The sequence below is a fragment of the Chinchilla lanigera genome, unplaced genomic scaffold (genome assembly GCF_000276665.1).
Source record: "Chinchilla lanigera isolate Chin_1 unplaced genomic scaffold, ChiLan1.0 scaffold00020, whole genome shotgun sequence".
In the NCBI taxonomy this organism is placed as follows: Eukaryota; Metazoa; Chordata; class Mammalia; order Rodentia; family Chinchillidae; genus Chinchilla; species Chinchilla lanigera.
Window position 1 is genome coordinate 3,816,790 of NW_004955421.1, and position 18,081 is coordinate 3,834,870.

At 38.3% G+C, this 18,081-nt stretch overlaps 1 protein-coding gene across 4 annotated transcripts in view; it reads right to left on the reverse strand.

Annotated features, from left to right (window-relative positions):
* The window catches only part of Trank1 (tetratricopeptide repeat and ankyrin repeat containing 1), a 145,377-nt gene that overhangs the window by 109,280 nt on the left and 18,016 nt on the right, over window positions 1-18,081 (reverse strand). For 3 of the 4 annotated variants that reach the window (XM_013513764.1, XM_013513766.1, XM_005383682.2), the window contains exons 1-2: window positions 6,159-6,365; window positions 2,324-2,450 (exon numbers count right to left, since the gene is read on the reverse strand). In XM_013513764.1, the coding sequence (XP_013369218.1) occupies window positions 2,324-2,450; window positions 6,159-6,337 (306 nt within the window). In that variant the 5' untranslated portion in view covers window positions 6,338-6,365. Of the gene's footprint in view, window positions 1-2,323; window positions 2,451-6,158; window positions 6,366-18,081 lie in introns of those variants that run through there. The other variant, XM_013513765.1, reaches the window with a different exon arrangement.

The following is an 18,081-nucleotide window of genomic DNA, read 5'->3' on the forward strand; positions in this document are numbered from 1 at the left end:
AAAGCAGGATGGAAGGAGTCCCGCTGAGGAGCTGGAGCTGGTGAACAGGGATATCCACTTCCTGCGTCAGAGAGCAGGTTCAGTCTGAGTTATATAGGACTGGAAGGTGACACTGGCACCCTGTTCCCACTGTTGGTGGATATCTGCATCCAGAACCATTCTGGGAATGGACTGCCACCTCAGGCTTCCAGCATGAGCAAAGATATGTTTTGGTTTGAGCTTTGCTCCTTAATCCTAGACTATGAAAAAGATCCATGCATCTAAAATAATAGAAAACTTTATTTACTTTATTTTTTGCTGTTTTCCTCCTTCTGTAGAATCAGACCCCATATCAAATTTTTCTTCTCATCTATCAATATCCCTCACTTCAAACCTCCTTCCTAGTGTCTTAAACTCTTCATCCAGTCACCTTCCATTGTCCTCCCTCCACGTTACCTACTTCATTGCAGAACAACTTCAAATAATAAACAGTCATAGTGTGAACAAAGGATAGGCAAAGGGGAGAAGTTTAACAGCAAGAACTGTCATATAGAAGTGTTGTATGAATGAATTTATTGACGCAGTTATAATCAGAAGTAATTCTTTCAGGAAATCATAGGGACAAAAACACTAAGCCTACTAGAAGATAAAATAGGTAAAACACTTGAAGATATAGGGCTAGGACAGGATTTTCTAAACAGAAACTCAATTGCACAACAAGTAAGACCAAGAATCAATAAATGGAATTATATCAGACTAAAAAACTTCTGTACAGAAAGAAAATCAATTAGCAGAGCAAAGAGAAAATCTATAGAATGGGGAGAAAATTTTGGAGCTACTTCTCAGACAGAGGACTAATATCTAGACTACAGAAAGAACTCAGTAAAATTAAGCCATCTAAAATTAAAGACCCAGGGAAGAAAAGGGCAAGACAAACAGACACTTCACAGAGGACGGAATACAAATGGTCAACAAATATATGAAAAAGTGTTCAACATCTCTGGCCATTAGTGAAAAATAAATTAAAATAACACTAAGATTCCCTCTTACTCCAGAAAGAATAGCAATCATTAAGAAATCAAACAATAACAAATGGTGCCATGGCCGTATTAAAGAAGGAATCCTCCTTCATTATTGGTGGGAATGTAAACCAGTACAACAATTATGGAAATCAGTATGGAGATTTCTCAAAGAACCGAAATTAGAAATTCCATATGACTCAGATATCCCCCTTCTAGTTATTTTCTCCAAAGAGCTTAAGACATCATATTACAATGATACATGCATATCAATCTTCATAGCAGTGCAATTCATAATAGCTAAATCCTGAATGTCCATCAACAGCTGAATGGATAAAGAAAATGTGAGTATGTAATGGAATATTACTCTGCTACAAAGAATGACAAATTTGAGACATGTATAGGAAAATGGATGCACCAGGGAAATATAATGTTGAGTGAAATAAACCAAACGTGCACATGTACTATCTCTTATTTGAGTACGGCAAAGTACAAAAAAAAAATAATAAAGGATGTATAGCAAGGGACAAAGGGATGGATCTCTTGCAACAGGGAAGTGGTCCAAGTGAATAGGGCAATGGGGGTAGAAGAGGGAAAGGGGAAATAAGTAGAATAAAGATATGCCACACACAGGAACCTAATAACCCCAATTAGTGTAAACATTATTGTTATGGTTTGTATCTGGATGTCCCCCCAAAGCCTCATGCAGTCATGGGACGGGCTTCTAGAGTTTATGATTGATTCATGGGCCAATCTTGGGATTACAGGTGTGAGTGCTGCACCCACCCTGGAGTTAGTAGTTTGCACACAATGTAAAGGAGGAAAAGAGGCTTGCTTCTCCTTTTTTTTTCTTGTTGCTTTGCTGTCTTACACCATGAACTGTTGTCCTTTTCCCTCTGCCATGTGTCACTCTGCCCTGGAGCCAGTTGTTTATGGACTGAAACCTCCACAAACTGTGAGCTAAATAAACCTTTCCTTCCTTAAATTTGGGTGTCAGTATTTTGTCTCAGCAATGAGAGAAAAGTAACCAAGACAATTATATGCTATCATATGAGCTAAGATTAATAATATCAATAAAAATGAAAACTAGGATAGGGGAATTGAAGGAGGAAGGAGAGATGGGGAGGAAAGGGGAAGGGAATTCAAATAAAAAGAAACATGCTGTAGTACATACATGTAACCAGTCTCCAAGATGATTATAAACTGCATGTACTGCAAATATGTAGTAATAAAATTGTAAAAACAGAAGTAAAGAAAGGAGGAAAACAGGCAGGTTAGAAAGAAGAGGATAGCGGCCACCAACCCCAGCTGCCACTGTGCCATACCTTCACATAGGTTGGATCCCACTGGAGACATTCTTTGGCAGTGAGAAATGCTTCATTCCATTTTCCAAGGCTGTAAAATGCATTGGATTTGCTGCAGAGCAACACAGCCAATTCCCTAGGGGGAACCCTGTGAAAAGAACAAAAGGGTAGTCTGTAAAGCAATCATTGTACAGGTAAAAAAAAAAAAAACCTTGATGGCCATCATTCTGGAGCTGGCTCCTGCCATGGGGAAGAGGGTTTCATGAAGAAAGCAGTGTCTCAGTTACGCCCAGTAGATCTATGCTTTTTAGACACACTAGAGAGCCTACAGCATTTACAATATACAAATGTATCCCTCTTCACTCCCAAATTCCCTGCTCCTGCCTTCTGATGCCACATGTCCTCAACACTTTGGTTCCATCTCCCACTGATCTTCACAAATCTTATGTTTTAGAGATTACTGGAAAATATGTTTCAAAAATGGTGGCTGATCCTAAGGACGGAGAGGATGGGAGTTCCCTCTGAGCCTTTACAGTCCAGACAGGGTATGAACCACTCCACATACAAGTTGCTGCTATACGGATATAGGGTACCACAGGAAGGACCTCTCAGCAGATGATTACTTCATCTCCATGCCCAACCCACAGAAGAACAAGCTACAGAAAAGAAGCCTTAGCAGATTCTATGGGCAGGGAATTCCAGGGTCCTGGTACCCACAGGGTAGACCAAAGCAGAAGCAAGGGCTCTAGTGAATGAGGCCCCAGCCCTCCAGACTCCTGCCTCTAGGGAAAGATGAAGCCAGGAGTGGCAGGCTCTCTAAAATATGGCAGGCAGGTACTAATCTTGCCTGTGTCCAAAGTTAAGGTTAAGCAAGGTTAGTGCCAACACCAAGTTGGAAGAAGAAAAAAATATTTTAAAAATATATAGCACAGTGTTGACAGAAGCTCAGGTGACAGAAGCTCACTTGACTATAAGACACACAGAGGGGAAAATCAAGGCTTATGACTTCTTTTTTATTTGATATTTCAAATATACAAATCATTATAGAAAAGCATTACAGATAAAAACAAGAATAATTATTGTCACCATCCTCAACATTCTATGTATTTGGCTTCTTTCACCACTCATCAGTCCCTCTAGGTGAAAAGATAAGGCAGAAGCACACAGGAAGCAGTGGGGCAGGCAGCAGAAGATTAGTAAGGGAGCCACAGCCACAAGTGTAGTTGAAGCTATGGTGTCCTTCCCAGACACCTTGCCATGGGCCAGGGATATAGCTTAGCAGTATAAGCGCTTGCCTGGCAAGCCTGAGGACATGAGTTCAATTCCCAATACCAAAAAAAAAAAAAAAAAAAAAGAATACCAGACACCTTGCCATGGGACTGCATGGGACAGTCCTTCCCAGCTGCAGTGACTGTTGATTGCAACTAAAGGCTCTTAACACCCCTTTCTCCAGAGATTTATCCTCAAGCCAGTGAGAGCTGCCCTTTCCCAGGAAGTTATATCCCTGCTGTGGACTGAACTGTGTCCCCCGAAATTCATATGTCAAAGCTCCCTAAAACTCCAACAGTATTTGGAAATGGGACCTCTGGGAGGTAAATGTTTAAACAAGGTCCTGAGGTAAGGCCCTCAGGGGTTTAGTGCCTTTGTAAGAGACTTGCTCAATCTCTCCAACACATGAGGACACAGAGAGGAGACAGCCAGCTACAAGCCAGGAAGAATCTTCACAGGGTAACCAAATCATTAAGCACCAATTTTGAAATTCCAGCCTTCAGAACTGTGAGAAATAAGTTCCTATTGTTTAAGCTATCCCATCTATATTATTCTGCTATCCCAGCCTGAGCCTCACTTCATAGCACAATCCCCAGCAGTCTGACAGCCTACAACCCGATAGCTGATTGATATGGTAAACAAAAGATTAGCCCCCTTACCTCAAAGCAGAACCAGCTCTGTGGTTAAGGTCTTGCTCCAGAACTTCCTGTGGGGTGAGGCTGAATCTGGTTCCAGTTTAGACACCACCCCTCACTGGAGTTGTCCCTGCCTCATCCTGTTTCCCTTAGTTGCTCAGTAAATCACATGCACCTCAATCCATGTTTGCTGCCAACAACAGGAAAGCAAGCAGCAGGCAACAGGCAAAGGGACAGTGTCAGGAAAGGCAATATGTGAGGGTCCAGGCAGAAGTCCCACTAGTGGTCACTCAGGTAGCAAAAGGCGGGCTGAGATATGAATACACACAGTGTGGGGTCAGTTTATAATCACAACCACTATGCAACCCTACCTCTTTAGAAAGTTGAATGTTTTGCCCTAAATAAAGGGCTGTAGGCCCAACTCTGACACCGTCCTGATCTGTACCAGGATTAGGCAGATCAGTAGAAACTACAGGCACAAGTCAATTACACTGCAGTGTAGACACCAAAACGACAGGCAATAGGAGATAAAAGCCATGTTTCAGTAATTTAGTGACATTTCTCAGTAAAAGGTTAGGTTGTGTTCACCCAACAGATGCCATCCTCTGTTCCCCCTACACAACTGTCCCCAACTGTTACTTGGAAGCCTCTCTTGGAAGCTAATCTTTTGTTTACTAGGGTCCCCAGAACTATTTAGGTGATCCACAAAGTCAAAATACTTTCACAGTTGTGGTAGGCTGAAAAGTAGCCCCCAAATCACATTACTTTTCATGGCAAATAGGTCTTTGCAGATAGGATTAATTTACAGATCTCAAGAAGAGGAGGCCACACAGGATTATGATACACTGACAAGAGTCCTTAGGACAGGGAGACATTATTACAGTAAAAGAGAAAGCAGTGTGATTACAGAAGCAGATAAGAAAATGAATTTTGATACTGGGAGAAGAGGGCAAAAGCCCAAGAATACCAGCAGTCACTCAAAGATGGAAAAGGCAAGGAAACAGAATCTCTTCTCAGATATTCCACAGAGTAGTATCCTGCTAAAACACTTTGGTTTTAGTCCCATAAGACTCACTCCAGACTTCTAATCTCCAGAACTGTAAGAGAATAAATTTAAATTGGTTTAAGCCACTAAGTTTGTAGTAATTTGTTATAGCCGCTGTAGGAAACTAACAGAACAATAATACCAAGACATCGGGTGCCTTCTCTCACTCATTCCCTCACAAGCATATGGGGAATCTTCCAGAGATTATATGATGTCACATCACAACAGGATGCAGAAGCAGATGGAAGAAGGAAGTTGTCTTCTACTGAGACAGACATTGAGGCAAGTTGCACTCTTTTGACAAAATTTTTTGTTTTGAAAATTTTACCTATTTTTTATAAAAGTATAATGGATCTATTTTTGGTATTTTTAATAAATTATATATTTTTAATTTTTCTCAGTTTTAAATTCTTATTGAGACTATATTAATATCTATAATATGGAAAAACCTACAATCTCTGGGGTCCTCAATAATTTCTAAGACTGGCACAACATTACACTGCTTGAGAATAGATTTCCTGAAGTTTTCTAAAGGGACAAGAAAATTGAAAAGGAGCCTGAATGCCCAGATGGTATGGCCCTGTGACCAGGGGGTAAATGGCATAGAAAAATCAACAATAAAAGGAATGACAAGAAAGTTTGAGTTCAGTCACTCCAGGAACTCTGGTTCCCTAACTGGACAGAAGGGGAAGTTCTGTTATTTTTATCAACAGTGTTGTTTCACTTTCTGTTTTCTTTCTTCTACTAATTTCCGCTCAATTCCTGAGCCAACAATGCAGAAAAGATAAATAGGATATGACAGAGAAAGGAAACAGAAGCAAAGTGGTGTGATAAAAAAAGAGAGAAAACATAAAGAGTCTCGTTTACTTAAAAAAAAAAAAATGGATTGAAAAATCCAAACACTTACCCCCACTGGTATAACTGCTGGAGAATGTGGATGGCTTCATCATACTTTCTGATAGCCAAAGAGAAGTTGCCATTCCTAAGAACCTGGTTTCCAGATTCTTTTAATAGCTCTGCATAAACTGCCGGGTCCATCCTGGACAGACGAGGAGAGGCTTGCTGCCAGACCCGCGCAGCGCACATTCCCTTCACATCTGCATTGCTGAGTCTGGTGAGGGAGTTTGTGCTTTTTGGCCCCACCCACTTTCAGAAAGCACACCCTGGCAACACCTCTCACCAACAGAGGACTAGACAGTGTCTGAGAAAACTTTCTTTTGCAGTTCTCTTCTGACCTCAGACTTGGCTAGAGCATGCCATTGATTCATTGCCAATTATGTTTCTATGCATGGGATAACATAAATCCTGCAGGTAGTAAACACCATTCCTATAACTGGCAGTGACTATTCTCATTTGTCCATCACCATAGCCCACATGGAGGCTCTGTCTCCACTGTTCAAATGAGGAAACTGAGGCTCAAAGGGGCTCAAGTCATCTGCCTAAGCATCTGCTAATGGCATTAATGACCACAGTCAAGTTTCTGTCCTTGACCACTGTACCACAATGATACAAGCAAGCCTGAGTTGATGGTTCTTCTACCCTCTTAAAACAGTGGAATGAGATTCGGAGGTATAATTCTGAAGGCTTCACATACAAGTGGCTAGGACACGAGGCCACAAGTTCTCCTATCCTAATGTTTTTCAAAATACTATAAAACAAGCCATGTAGTATTTATCCTTGAGGATGCCACACTGCCTGCTTACTTTTCTGCATCCCCAAAGGGTACTTGACTCTTCCATGTCATAATCTCTATTTTGTTCTTTTTTGTAGCTCTATGGCTTAGCACACACAGGTACTTAAATATTTGTGGTGCCATACTCTGAATGCCAGCCCAGAAGGAATGCACATCACTGATTTTCTCAAATGTGGCCTGGGAGATAGAAGCTCTTGTCAGAGCTGAGCACAAGAGAGGACTCAGTAAGTGTGCTGAACAAAGGCCAAAGAGGAAAGAACACCAAAGAGCCTCAAGAAGCAATTTTCCAAGAGACAGGGAACAGGTAGGTATCAAAAAAGATATATGTAAGGATTGTCCCCTCCCAGGATGACAGTGGAGAAGGCAGAGCAGTGGGGGGAGGGTCTTAAATATAAAAACAAGCAGGTATAGTGGCACATGCCTGTAATCCTAGCACTTTGGGAGTCTGAGGCAGAAGGATCACATGTTCAAGCCCAGCCTGGTGGGTAACTTAGTAAAACCCTATCTTAAAATAAAAAGTAAAAAACAGCTGAGGATGTAGCTTAATGAGAAGGTCCTGGGTTCAGTCTGAAGGTATGCGCGCGCACGCGCGCGCACACACACACATACGCACAAAGTATGAGGACAGTTCAGGTGCTCACATACAGCTTATATCGACGGGGTCTTAAAACTCTATTGGGTGTCTTGTTGACCAACTCAGTTCTTGGATAAATAATAATTATTATTTTTATCATTTCAAATACTGGCAGGGGATTAGGAAAAGGAGCAGAATCAAGCAATTATACATGGTAGCTATTTTAAATATATATGTGCTAACTAGGAAAGGGATTTCTGAACTGCATTCCCTACGCAAAGTTTTATCAGAATGAGGTATGTAACTCTTATTAAACAAGGCAGAATACAGAATTCTACCAATACCTTTCATTCAATAAGCTCTAAATTATCTGACTCACACTTATACAGAGATGACAGAAGAGAAAAATGTACAGAATTGATTTACAAGGGATTAAAGAAATGTATTTCTTTCAAGTACTGTCAGCCATCTATCCAAAAAATATTTCTTAAACCAGCCAAGATCAAACAACTGTAACAAAAAAATACAGCTGACAAAGGGTTGGTACTCCTTCACAAATAAATGCCTTTTACCCTGCACAGAAGACCAATTTCCTAAATCAAATTTAAGAATCCTAAACAGACAATTCACAAAGAAATAACAAATAATCCCTAAATATATGGAGGTGGGTTAACAGGGTCACCCTCACCAGTGAACAAAGAAATGGAAAATTAAACAAAGTATCATTGGAAAATAATTAAAAGGATGACCCCAGTGGCTAGAGTACTACTTACAGGGGAAACACACTGCAATTGTGGATAGATTTGGCCTCATGAATGTTTACCACAGTGAAAAATCAAAAAATATTCCTAAATTTCTCATAGTACACAATAGATTAAATCAGTTATAGAATATCCACACTGTAGAATATTATTTATTTTTAAAATTGTGGTAAAAGAACATTTAACGATAAGGATTAGCTAGCAAAAGAAAAATAGAGTCTACATAAAAAGGCATATAGTTCCAAATTAAATTTTAAATATAAATATACTGAAAATATACCAAAGTGTTAACATCCACACTATGAGGATTAAACAGGGTTTTAATTTTTCTCTTTATGTTTTTCTGAATTCCCAATTGCTCCAAAACATACTGCCTTAAGAAACAGACCATAAATGTTATTAAAATGAGTCTTTAAGGATTTAATTCAGACATTTAGTGTTTTAATGAAGAATTCAATCATTAAATGTTTCTACGAATGTTTCTATTTATAAATATAATAAAAGCTATTAACTTCAGAATTTTTTCACACTCCAGAAACCAACAGTGAGCATAAATGTTATCTTAGCAGACATTGAATGTGTTCAGCCACCTATGTTCATGCTTTTCCTGGTACAATCAGGTCAAAGGAGAAAAGAAGAATGCCAACTTCCTGGAAGCCTTTTCTCTTTCTAATAAAATTCCTTAAGAGTTACATTCTCATTTTAAGGAAGAATGCTTTATATCTCCATCATAGAATATGGCTCAATTGTCTTTTTTAAAAATTACTGGCAGCCTATTTATACTATAAAATTATTAAATGCAAGGGTAATAATTTACCATGACAATAGAATTGATAGCTAGCATGTACTGAGCACCTACTATGTGCTTTACATTATTGCATCTTTCAGTCTTAGAAGAAACCCCATGAGGTAGGCTTGATTGTGTCCCCATTTTACAGAGGGAAACCAAGGCAAGAGAAGTGAAGCTGCTTGCCACTATCACATGGAAAGTGGTAGTTCTGGAACTGAAACCTAGGTGGCCTGACCTAAAGAACTGAACTACACTCTAAAAGACCAGAACAAAGGATTAAAAGGTCAGCATTCAGCAATGTTACTGTGATATGTGATTGTCTGGCTAGTACCACACACACCCCTATGCTTTCAATTTTAATAATGATGCAAAAGCGACAGCATATGTAAAGATAGTTTCATAGCTGCAGTGTTGACTTGCAGTCAGTTTCATTATGTCCCTTAGAGATTTCAAAGTCCAGTTGTTGGAAGGTATCACAGTCTGTTTACCTATAATGAGGAAGCAAAAGCAAGAAAAATGCAAATGCACTCAATGGATATTGAAACAAGCAAATATGAAACACAGCAGATCCAGGTACTTGTGGTTTTTATTATCTGTTGCATATCTACACATCAATTTTTATAACTGACTTACAGCAACAGAGCAAAGCCTACAAATGGTAGAATTCCCAAGGGAGCTGAAATGGTCAGAGAAAGATTTACCTTCATCTATTAGCACCTGAATGACTGAGACAAATGGCTATCTGGACAAAAGGAATGAATTATAAGGATATACTGAGAGTAGGCAGGAGCTTGTGAAAGATAAAGTTTACTTCAGAGCTTGTTCATTCAGGTTCACTGCAGCCCCAATTATCAGTCTCTGGAGATCATCAATTCTTGACAATGAATTAAACATGTGCCATCTCAAAATATGCCAGATTGGTATATTGGTTATTTCAAGCTGAAATCACTTGAGAAGCTGTAACTGTCAGAAGTGCCATTGCCCTGTCTTTACCTACATGCAGCAAGACCTAGGGATTCTTTTGGGAGGGATGGTCTTCACATAGCAATGCTAGAAAATAGCCTTGATCACCAGAGACGGGTAATTGGGGCTGCAGTAAACCTGAATAAAGAAACTCTGAAGTGATTCTTATCTTCCTCTAGCTTCTACATCCTCCCTCATTATACCTCTTAACATCCCTAGAAGTCTTCTCCTTACTCCAGACGGACATTTGTCTTCTCATTCCTTCATAAATCTATTGTTCTCTGTCTAAAAAGAATAAAGCTTTTGACATTTCTTTGGACATTTCTTTCTTGGGAAAGGGCCCATGTACATGCAAAATTAATAAAACTTCTGCTCTCTCTTCCTAATCGCCTCTTACATTAATTAGATTTCATAGATCCAGCCAAGAAGCCCACACAAGAACTGTTGCCCACAAAATTTGCCACCAAAATGGGCTCTCCTTCACTGGCTGCTACAGTACTTGCTCCAAGGCTGCTGCAGTTGAGATCCTGGACCTCTGACAAAATGTTGGCAACAGGTTGTATATCTTAACCAGTCAGCCTCCCGAATCTCTTGTGGGGACTTTCAAGGCCATAGTGGTAGGTCTCTTCTTGTCCCTTTCCCTCTCTAAAAAAATTCAGACTGGCAGAAAACACTTGGCAAAGTTGTTCTAGAAGGCCAGAGCAATTTGGGGTGTTTTGTGACTACTGTGGAACCCTATTTGATCTTTTTCCTTCATCTTGTCTTCCTGAGTCATTTGTGAAAAGGAATGAACTCATAGGAAGAAACAAGATGTAGTTCTATACCATATAAGCCTATTGTTAAAGGCAGGTGGTGCTGTTCTGCAGACTGGCAGATTTGTGGTTCCCACCAGACAATGTCTATTTAAGTAAAACTTTGCTGGGGGTCCCTAAAACAAAAAGGTGGATGAGGGTCCCCTCTCATCTTGTCTTACATTCTAAGACTTTGGCTTTGTATCCAAAAGAAACACCTTCTCTCAAAAGTCTGAGAAGTCAAGACCTGTAAGATATTAAGCAGAACTATATTGGACTGTGCCGAGCACTCAGGGATGTCTGTGTTAATAAGAGCTTCCCGGTCCACAAAGGGGTTTTATTGTCCTTACCTCTGTTGGCTTGGCTGGTGCTAGGAAACGCCCATCCTAGTATTGCCTGTGTGGTGTCACAGATCAGCAGGCCTGTGGCTGCAGGCATCTCATATTTTCATGGGTGACTGAAGACACTACCGTACATAATCCTTAACCACCTGTGGTAACAAAGGTCTTTTGCTTTCCAGTCTGTCCTAGTTTGTCTCTGAGGTAAACTCCGGATCATAGGTGTCAGAACTTCTACAGTGACTTCCAGAATGCCCCTGGCTTCTCTAATCCAGCTACTACTGTTACTTCAATTCCTACAATTCAATTTGCCCCTGCTCAGCTTTGTTTTTTATTCTGATTCACCCTGACTCATACCTTCTATTTGCAGTAAGTTACTGTACCTGTCCTGTCCCATAGCAAAACTTTTAAAAGCTAATGAAAAGCTCTCAATGAAATTCTGGTCAGTATGACATCACAGACATGCACAGTCCTTTACATTTAGAAAAGCTGTCGGGAAAGCACTTCAGTTTTTCTCTAAAAAGTCTTGCTATGTCTTTAAAATATATTTTTAAAACCCACTAGAATTCTTTCTCAGTTTATTCTCATTTGCTCAGGAAAACTGTTTTGAATTTTTTGTATGATTCTTGAATTTGAGGTATCCCTTGTAATTTTCTTCTCCCATAAACAGCTCCTGGTTTTTGTTTTATCCAAAAACAGCTTGTTTTTGTCTTTCTGTCTCTAAGGGAGCACAGGATTTATCTGACCTTCCTGTGTACAAGGCCAATGTAAAGGTTGGAATTCCAAAATACGGCTCGATAGAAATGTGGTTTACAAGCCCATGTTTAGCTACTAAATCTTCCTTTAGGCTGGCATAGACAGTGGCTTAGATTTTGATAGGGTTGCATTTCTGCTCCTTTTTTGTAGAGACCCTAGTCCTTATTTGTTTTGGTCCCATGTATAAGTATTTATTATACTTTGAATCATTTGCCTAGGCATTCCTTTGATTTAAAACTCTGAATTATATTTAAAGCATCGGAGCAATTTTTAATTTCACTTTTTCTCTGGAGGTGAAATGGAATTGTATACTCAAAAAAAGAAATAAATAAAGCAATTTATTAAGACATTTCAATAACAAACCCCTCTAAATCCAGAACAGAACTATTATTTTACTTCCATCTTCTATTTCCAGTTTATATCAAGAAACTTTATTTCTCTGACAAAAGAACAAATTAAAGATAATACAATTGGATAGATATGTCACACACTTGAATCATTCAGGCTGCGACAGTTCTTAGGGGAATTAAAAGCAACTGTTTTTTGAAATATGCCTGAAAACTGGGTCTGAAATATGCCTTTAAAACTAGCCCATGTAATCCCAGCACTCAGAAGGATGAGACAGGAGGATCACTGATGAGTTCAAGGATAGCCTGGGCTACATGGTGAGTTCAAGGTCAGCCTGGCATATAGAGGGAGACCCTGCCTCAAATCCTTTTGGGCCAGGCTTAGTAGTGCACAACTGTGATCCCAACACTTGGGAGGGTGAGGCAGGAGGATCTCTGCCTGGGCTACACTTTGAGTTCAAGAACTACATAGCTATTTCCACAGCAAGAGAAACCACCAGCATAGTGAAGAGAAAACCCCCAGTGTGGGAAAAAAATTTTGCCAGCTGTACACTCAGACAAAGAATTACTCTCTGGAACATATAAAGAACTCAAAAAAATCAGAACCCCCCCCCAAATTTAAAGACCCAATCCAAAGATGGGCACTTGAGATGAATACACACTTCTTAGATGACAAAGTACAAACAGCAAATAAATATATGAAAAAATATTCAACATCGCTGGTCATTTGGGAGATGCAAATTAAAACAACACTGAGATTCCATCTCATCCCGGAAAGAATGGCTATTATTAAGAAATAAACCAATAACAAATGCTGGAGGAGCTGTGGGAAAAAAGGAACCTTTCTTCACTGTTGATGGGAGTGTAGACTGGTGTAACCACTGTGGACATCAGTGTTTAGATTCCTCAAAAAACTAGGACTAGAGGTTCTTTTTAACCCTACTATGCCCCTTCTTGGCATCTTCCTGAAATAATTAAAAGCATCACACCATAGTGATATATGCACACACATGTTTATAGCAGCATAGGTTGTAGTAGCCAAATCTTGGGGAAAAAACCATATGCCCATCAACTGGTGAATGGATAAAGAAGATGTGGGGGTTTTTTTCTACAATGGAGTACTACTTGGCCATAAAGAAGGATAAACTTGAGACATTTCTGGGTAAATGGATGAAACCTTGAGACCATACTCTTATGTGAAATAAACCAGACACACATGTGTAAATACTGCATTGTTTCTCTGTTGTGAGAAACCAAAAGTGTAAATAAAGACCAAAGTGTATAATAGATATTGTGAAATAGGAAGAAATTGTTCAAATGGGGAGGGGAATAAGAGAGGGGAGGAGAAAAGGAAAGAAAAGTTAAAAAATGAGAAAAGGAAGAAAATATGGGAACAAAGCTTTTGTAAATAGGGAAGGGAAGAAGGGTTGAGGGAGGGGAAGGGAATGGGAGAAAAAATAAACAAGTTATATCATGTACAGGTACAAATTCTCTATGAAGAATGTGATCGCTATGTATATATAAAATGTACCAATAAAATCTGATTTTTTAAAAAAACTACATAGTGAGACTCTATCTCCAAAAAGGAAGAACGACAGAAAGCAGACTATATAAAACTTAGCCCACTTATTTATCTCAGAATGCTTATGGGAACTATATAAGAAAGGAGGCAATAAAATTGATAGTTTCCTACATTAAAAAAAGTAAAAGTTTAGTGATAACCTTACATATTTAAAAGGCAAATATATCTCCTAAAACTCCCTTTTGGTAAAAATTTACAGTATTTCTCTGTGTTTTTAAGATATAAATTCGGTCGCAGTCTTACCTGAAAACTATTTCTTTTAAAATTCAAACTTCAAAGAGAGTAATTCTCTAGGGGTGCAAAAAAGGCTGAAAGTATTTGTTGCCTCTTTCTGATAAAACCTGATGATGAGATATTTAAGAAATTTTTAAAAGCTCTATGGTCAATTCAGTTTAATTTAAGATTGATATTCAGGGTATGCGTATATTTTTGAGGCCTCTATTTTCTCTTTTGGATCCAAAAGCCTTTATAAATTAGTAAGCTTTTGAACTTGTCTCATGGACTAAAATTTCAAAATGAAGACAACAGGATCTTTATTTTTGTCTATACTTTCACATATACATGTATACATAAATATGGTACACTGTGATCAGCATATATGCTGATATCAGCATATTTATATATGTCTTTGGTTTTTGTCTATATAGTGCAAAATGACTTACTGCACTCATGAATTACATAATAAACTCAACTGTTTTTAAAGATTATATAATTGTAGTAAGTTCTGATATAAAATATTATTAGTCTAATTAAAACAGACATTAACATTAAATATAATATAGGTACATAACTTTTAGCTCTAGGAGTTATTAAAGGTCATAAAAATTCTGAGCTTACAAAGGAAGGAATGACTGGGATGAAAGAAAGAAGAAAAAAAGAAAGAAGGCAGGCAAAATATAAATACATATATGAATAGCTGCAATAACTGTATTGCTTATGTCTGATGCTATACTGAAAGGAATAGTTAATGCTTAAAATTTTTTATGTTCTGACCAATTTTGCACGCTTATATCTGGTAACCTGAGCAACTGCTTTGAAGGTAACAATATGCAATGGAACTACCATGGTGAATTCCTACCATCTTGTCTAATGAAACTCTGTATTATCTCTAATGTGTTATCTAATAATTATTTTCTTATTCTCTTTAATGGTTTGAACAATCTTCCTTCTTACATCTGGTAATCTGAGCAACATAGTTGAAAACAGCAATATGTACTATAACAACCACTGTTAATTCATATTATTTTGTCTTGAAACCCTGTATCACTTTAAATGTTCTTGCTTTGGTTTGTTTATGTTTGTGATACTGGTATGCTGCTATTGTTCTTTTTTTTTCCTCTCTCATTTACTACTCTCTTTAAAATAAAACTTAAAATAAAAAAAATTCTGAGCTTAACCTAAAAATAAGAAAACCAAATGTAAATGGGATGTGAATTAATAAATGTACTTTTAACAATAGTTATGTTTTAGCAATAATTATGTTTAATGAACAAGTAAGCCTATATCATTCTGTTAGGAGGATCTCCATGTAATACTAGTAAAACTTAATGCTTTCTTCTTAATCAGCTTTCATATTAATTGGATTCCTAGGTCCAGCCAAGGAGCCCACGTAAGCATTAAGGCATACAGAGGAGAGTTCAGCTTTCCCTACAGTAACAAATTTATTTACTTCACTTGTTTTGGGGTACCCTTTCTTTTTAATTAAAGTCCTATCAGAAAATGGCCCAAAGCAGTCAATGACACAAAATCAGCCCCAGAATAGCGGAAGTAGGGACAATTCCAAGCTAAGTCCAAAGAGAGTAATTCTTAAAACTGACTCCTTCCTCCTCAGGAAAGTAACCACAGTGTCCATGATAAGACACCAAATTCAGACCTCAGCCTCAGGACTCATTTTGTTTCCTTTGCTTCCCTTCCCCATGGGAATGCAAATGTTGGAATAGAAGAATATGGATAGATTTTTTTAAAAGAAACTCAAATCTTTCATAGACCTCTGGAAAAGTATGAAGTGCTACGTCCAAGCCTTCCCTCCCCAAGGTATTTAAATGGAACAAGAAAGACATTCACCTTGCCACTATGCACCTCAGGCTGTCTCACCAGCCTGCCCCAACCTATCAAAACCCAGTTAAGTGGCCTGCAGAAAACCTAGGCCTGTCCCAGTCTAGCTGATCCGCTTTGTCCATCAACTTTAAATTATTCCTCCTTAATGTACACAGCCACATTTGTACTGAACTACATGCACATCAGAGTTAAGATGGTGCTGTAAACACCAGACGACTAGTCCAGCTCTGAACTGCCTTTGTAAAATTTATATACTAAAAGTTATATTCCCAGCAAAAAGCAAATATCATAAATAACTACCTCCCTAATATCCATAGTCTTTTTATTGCTTTTAAAACAATACTTCTTCTAGTGAAGTTTCACACATTCACTCAACATATATGTGCCTTCCATTAGGATCTATGACTTTAAAAATATTCTAATCTTAATATTTACATAACATTTACCCCATACTAGATAACATGCTGGGCAGTCACAAATTTGATGGTAAAAGGACAGCCACTATTCCCACCAGAAGTTTACTGTCTGTTAGAGAGGGTGTAAGAAAAAATGCAACAAAAAAAATATATAGCTTAGATTGTAGAGAGTCAGCTAGAAATGGTGGCACATGCCTATAATCCCAGCACTCAGGAGGCTTAGGCAGGAGGATTGCCATGAGTTTGAGGCTAGACTGGACTACACAGTGAATCCAAGGCCAGCCTGTCTAAAAGCAAGACCTTGTCTAAAAAGCAAGACCCTGTCTAAAAAAAATTGTAGAGGGTCAAAGAAAGTCTCATTTGGAACTGGCCTTTACAGTCAAGCTCAAAAAAATAGTTACCCCGGTGAATAGAGGAAGTAAGTATCCAAGCCTGAGAAATGATATATGCAAAAGCTCTGAGTTTCACAGTTACAGAAGCACCAGGTTAAAAAAAAAAATTGTAAGTGCTAGGTGATAGGATATAGAAGTGAAGTCGAAGGAGCAGGTAATGACTGCAAGATCAATGATGGATGACCTTAGATCCTGAAGGTCATCATCAGGGCATGGGGTTCATCTGAAGCACATAGGAAAGCAATGCTATTCATTACAACTTTAATATGTATATAGCCACCTTTATTTAGGGGCTACCACACTGGACAATACAGTACTAGAAGAACTTAATCTAGGGATTAATAAAATCTAAGGGAAAATCCTAGGTCATCTTGGCAGAAGGCAAGATACACAAGAATGGGTCAATGTAAAGTGAATTCTGGAGATATAGCCAGTAAGAGTTGCTGATGATCTTCATAGGAGTGAGAGTAGAAGGCAGGAAAAATTAACTCAAAGACCTTTAGGGAAACTTTACTCAGAGTTACAGAAATAGGGGCTATGGTTTCAAATGTAAATGTAAATACTCAATTTTGTTTCACACACACATGCACACACAGAATTTAGCCCCCTGAGAATAATTATTCTGATCCCACTGACCCTAATGGGGGAAATGTTTGCTCTATGGAGTACACAAAGTTGAGAAATATACAAAAGTCTGAGAATGGATCACTATGACTATACCTAGGATGTGTAGGAAAATAAATATTGTGAAAAAATATGGCATCATAAACCCTTTACAGAGTTTTAGCAAACAGCAGCAAATATGGGGAGAGGAGACTGCAGCCAGAAAGCTACTCTTTGCTCTAAAAAAGAAGTCCTAGACCCATATCTCTCACCATGCACTAAGCTAAAATCAAAGTGGACCAAAGATATAAATATCAAAACAGAAACAATCTGCTGGAAGACAAAATAGGTAAAACTCTTGAAGACATAGGTATAGGTAAGGACTTTCTAAACAAAAACCCAATTGCACAAAAATAATGTCCAAAATTGACAAACAATCATATCAAATTAAAAACCTTCTGCACAGCAAAAGAAACAACCAACAGAGTGAATAGACAAAAATTATCAATTATTCCCCAGAGGACTGATATCTAGAATACATAAAGAACTCAAAAAACTTAGACTCCCAAAATAAATGATTCAGTTTAAGAATGGGCACTCTAAATGAACAGATACTTCTCAGAAGAAGTACAAATATCCAATAAATACATGAAAAAATGTTCAACTTCATGGGCCATTACAGACATGCAAATTAAAACAATACTGAGGTCCCAACTTACTCCAGAAAGAATGGGTATCATTAAGAAATCAAAAAAAGAAACAAAGA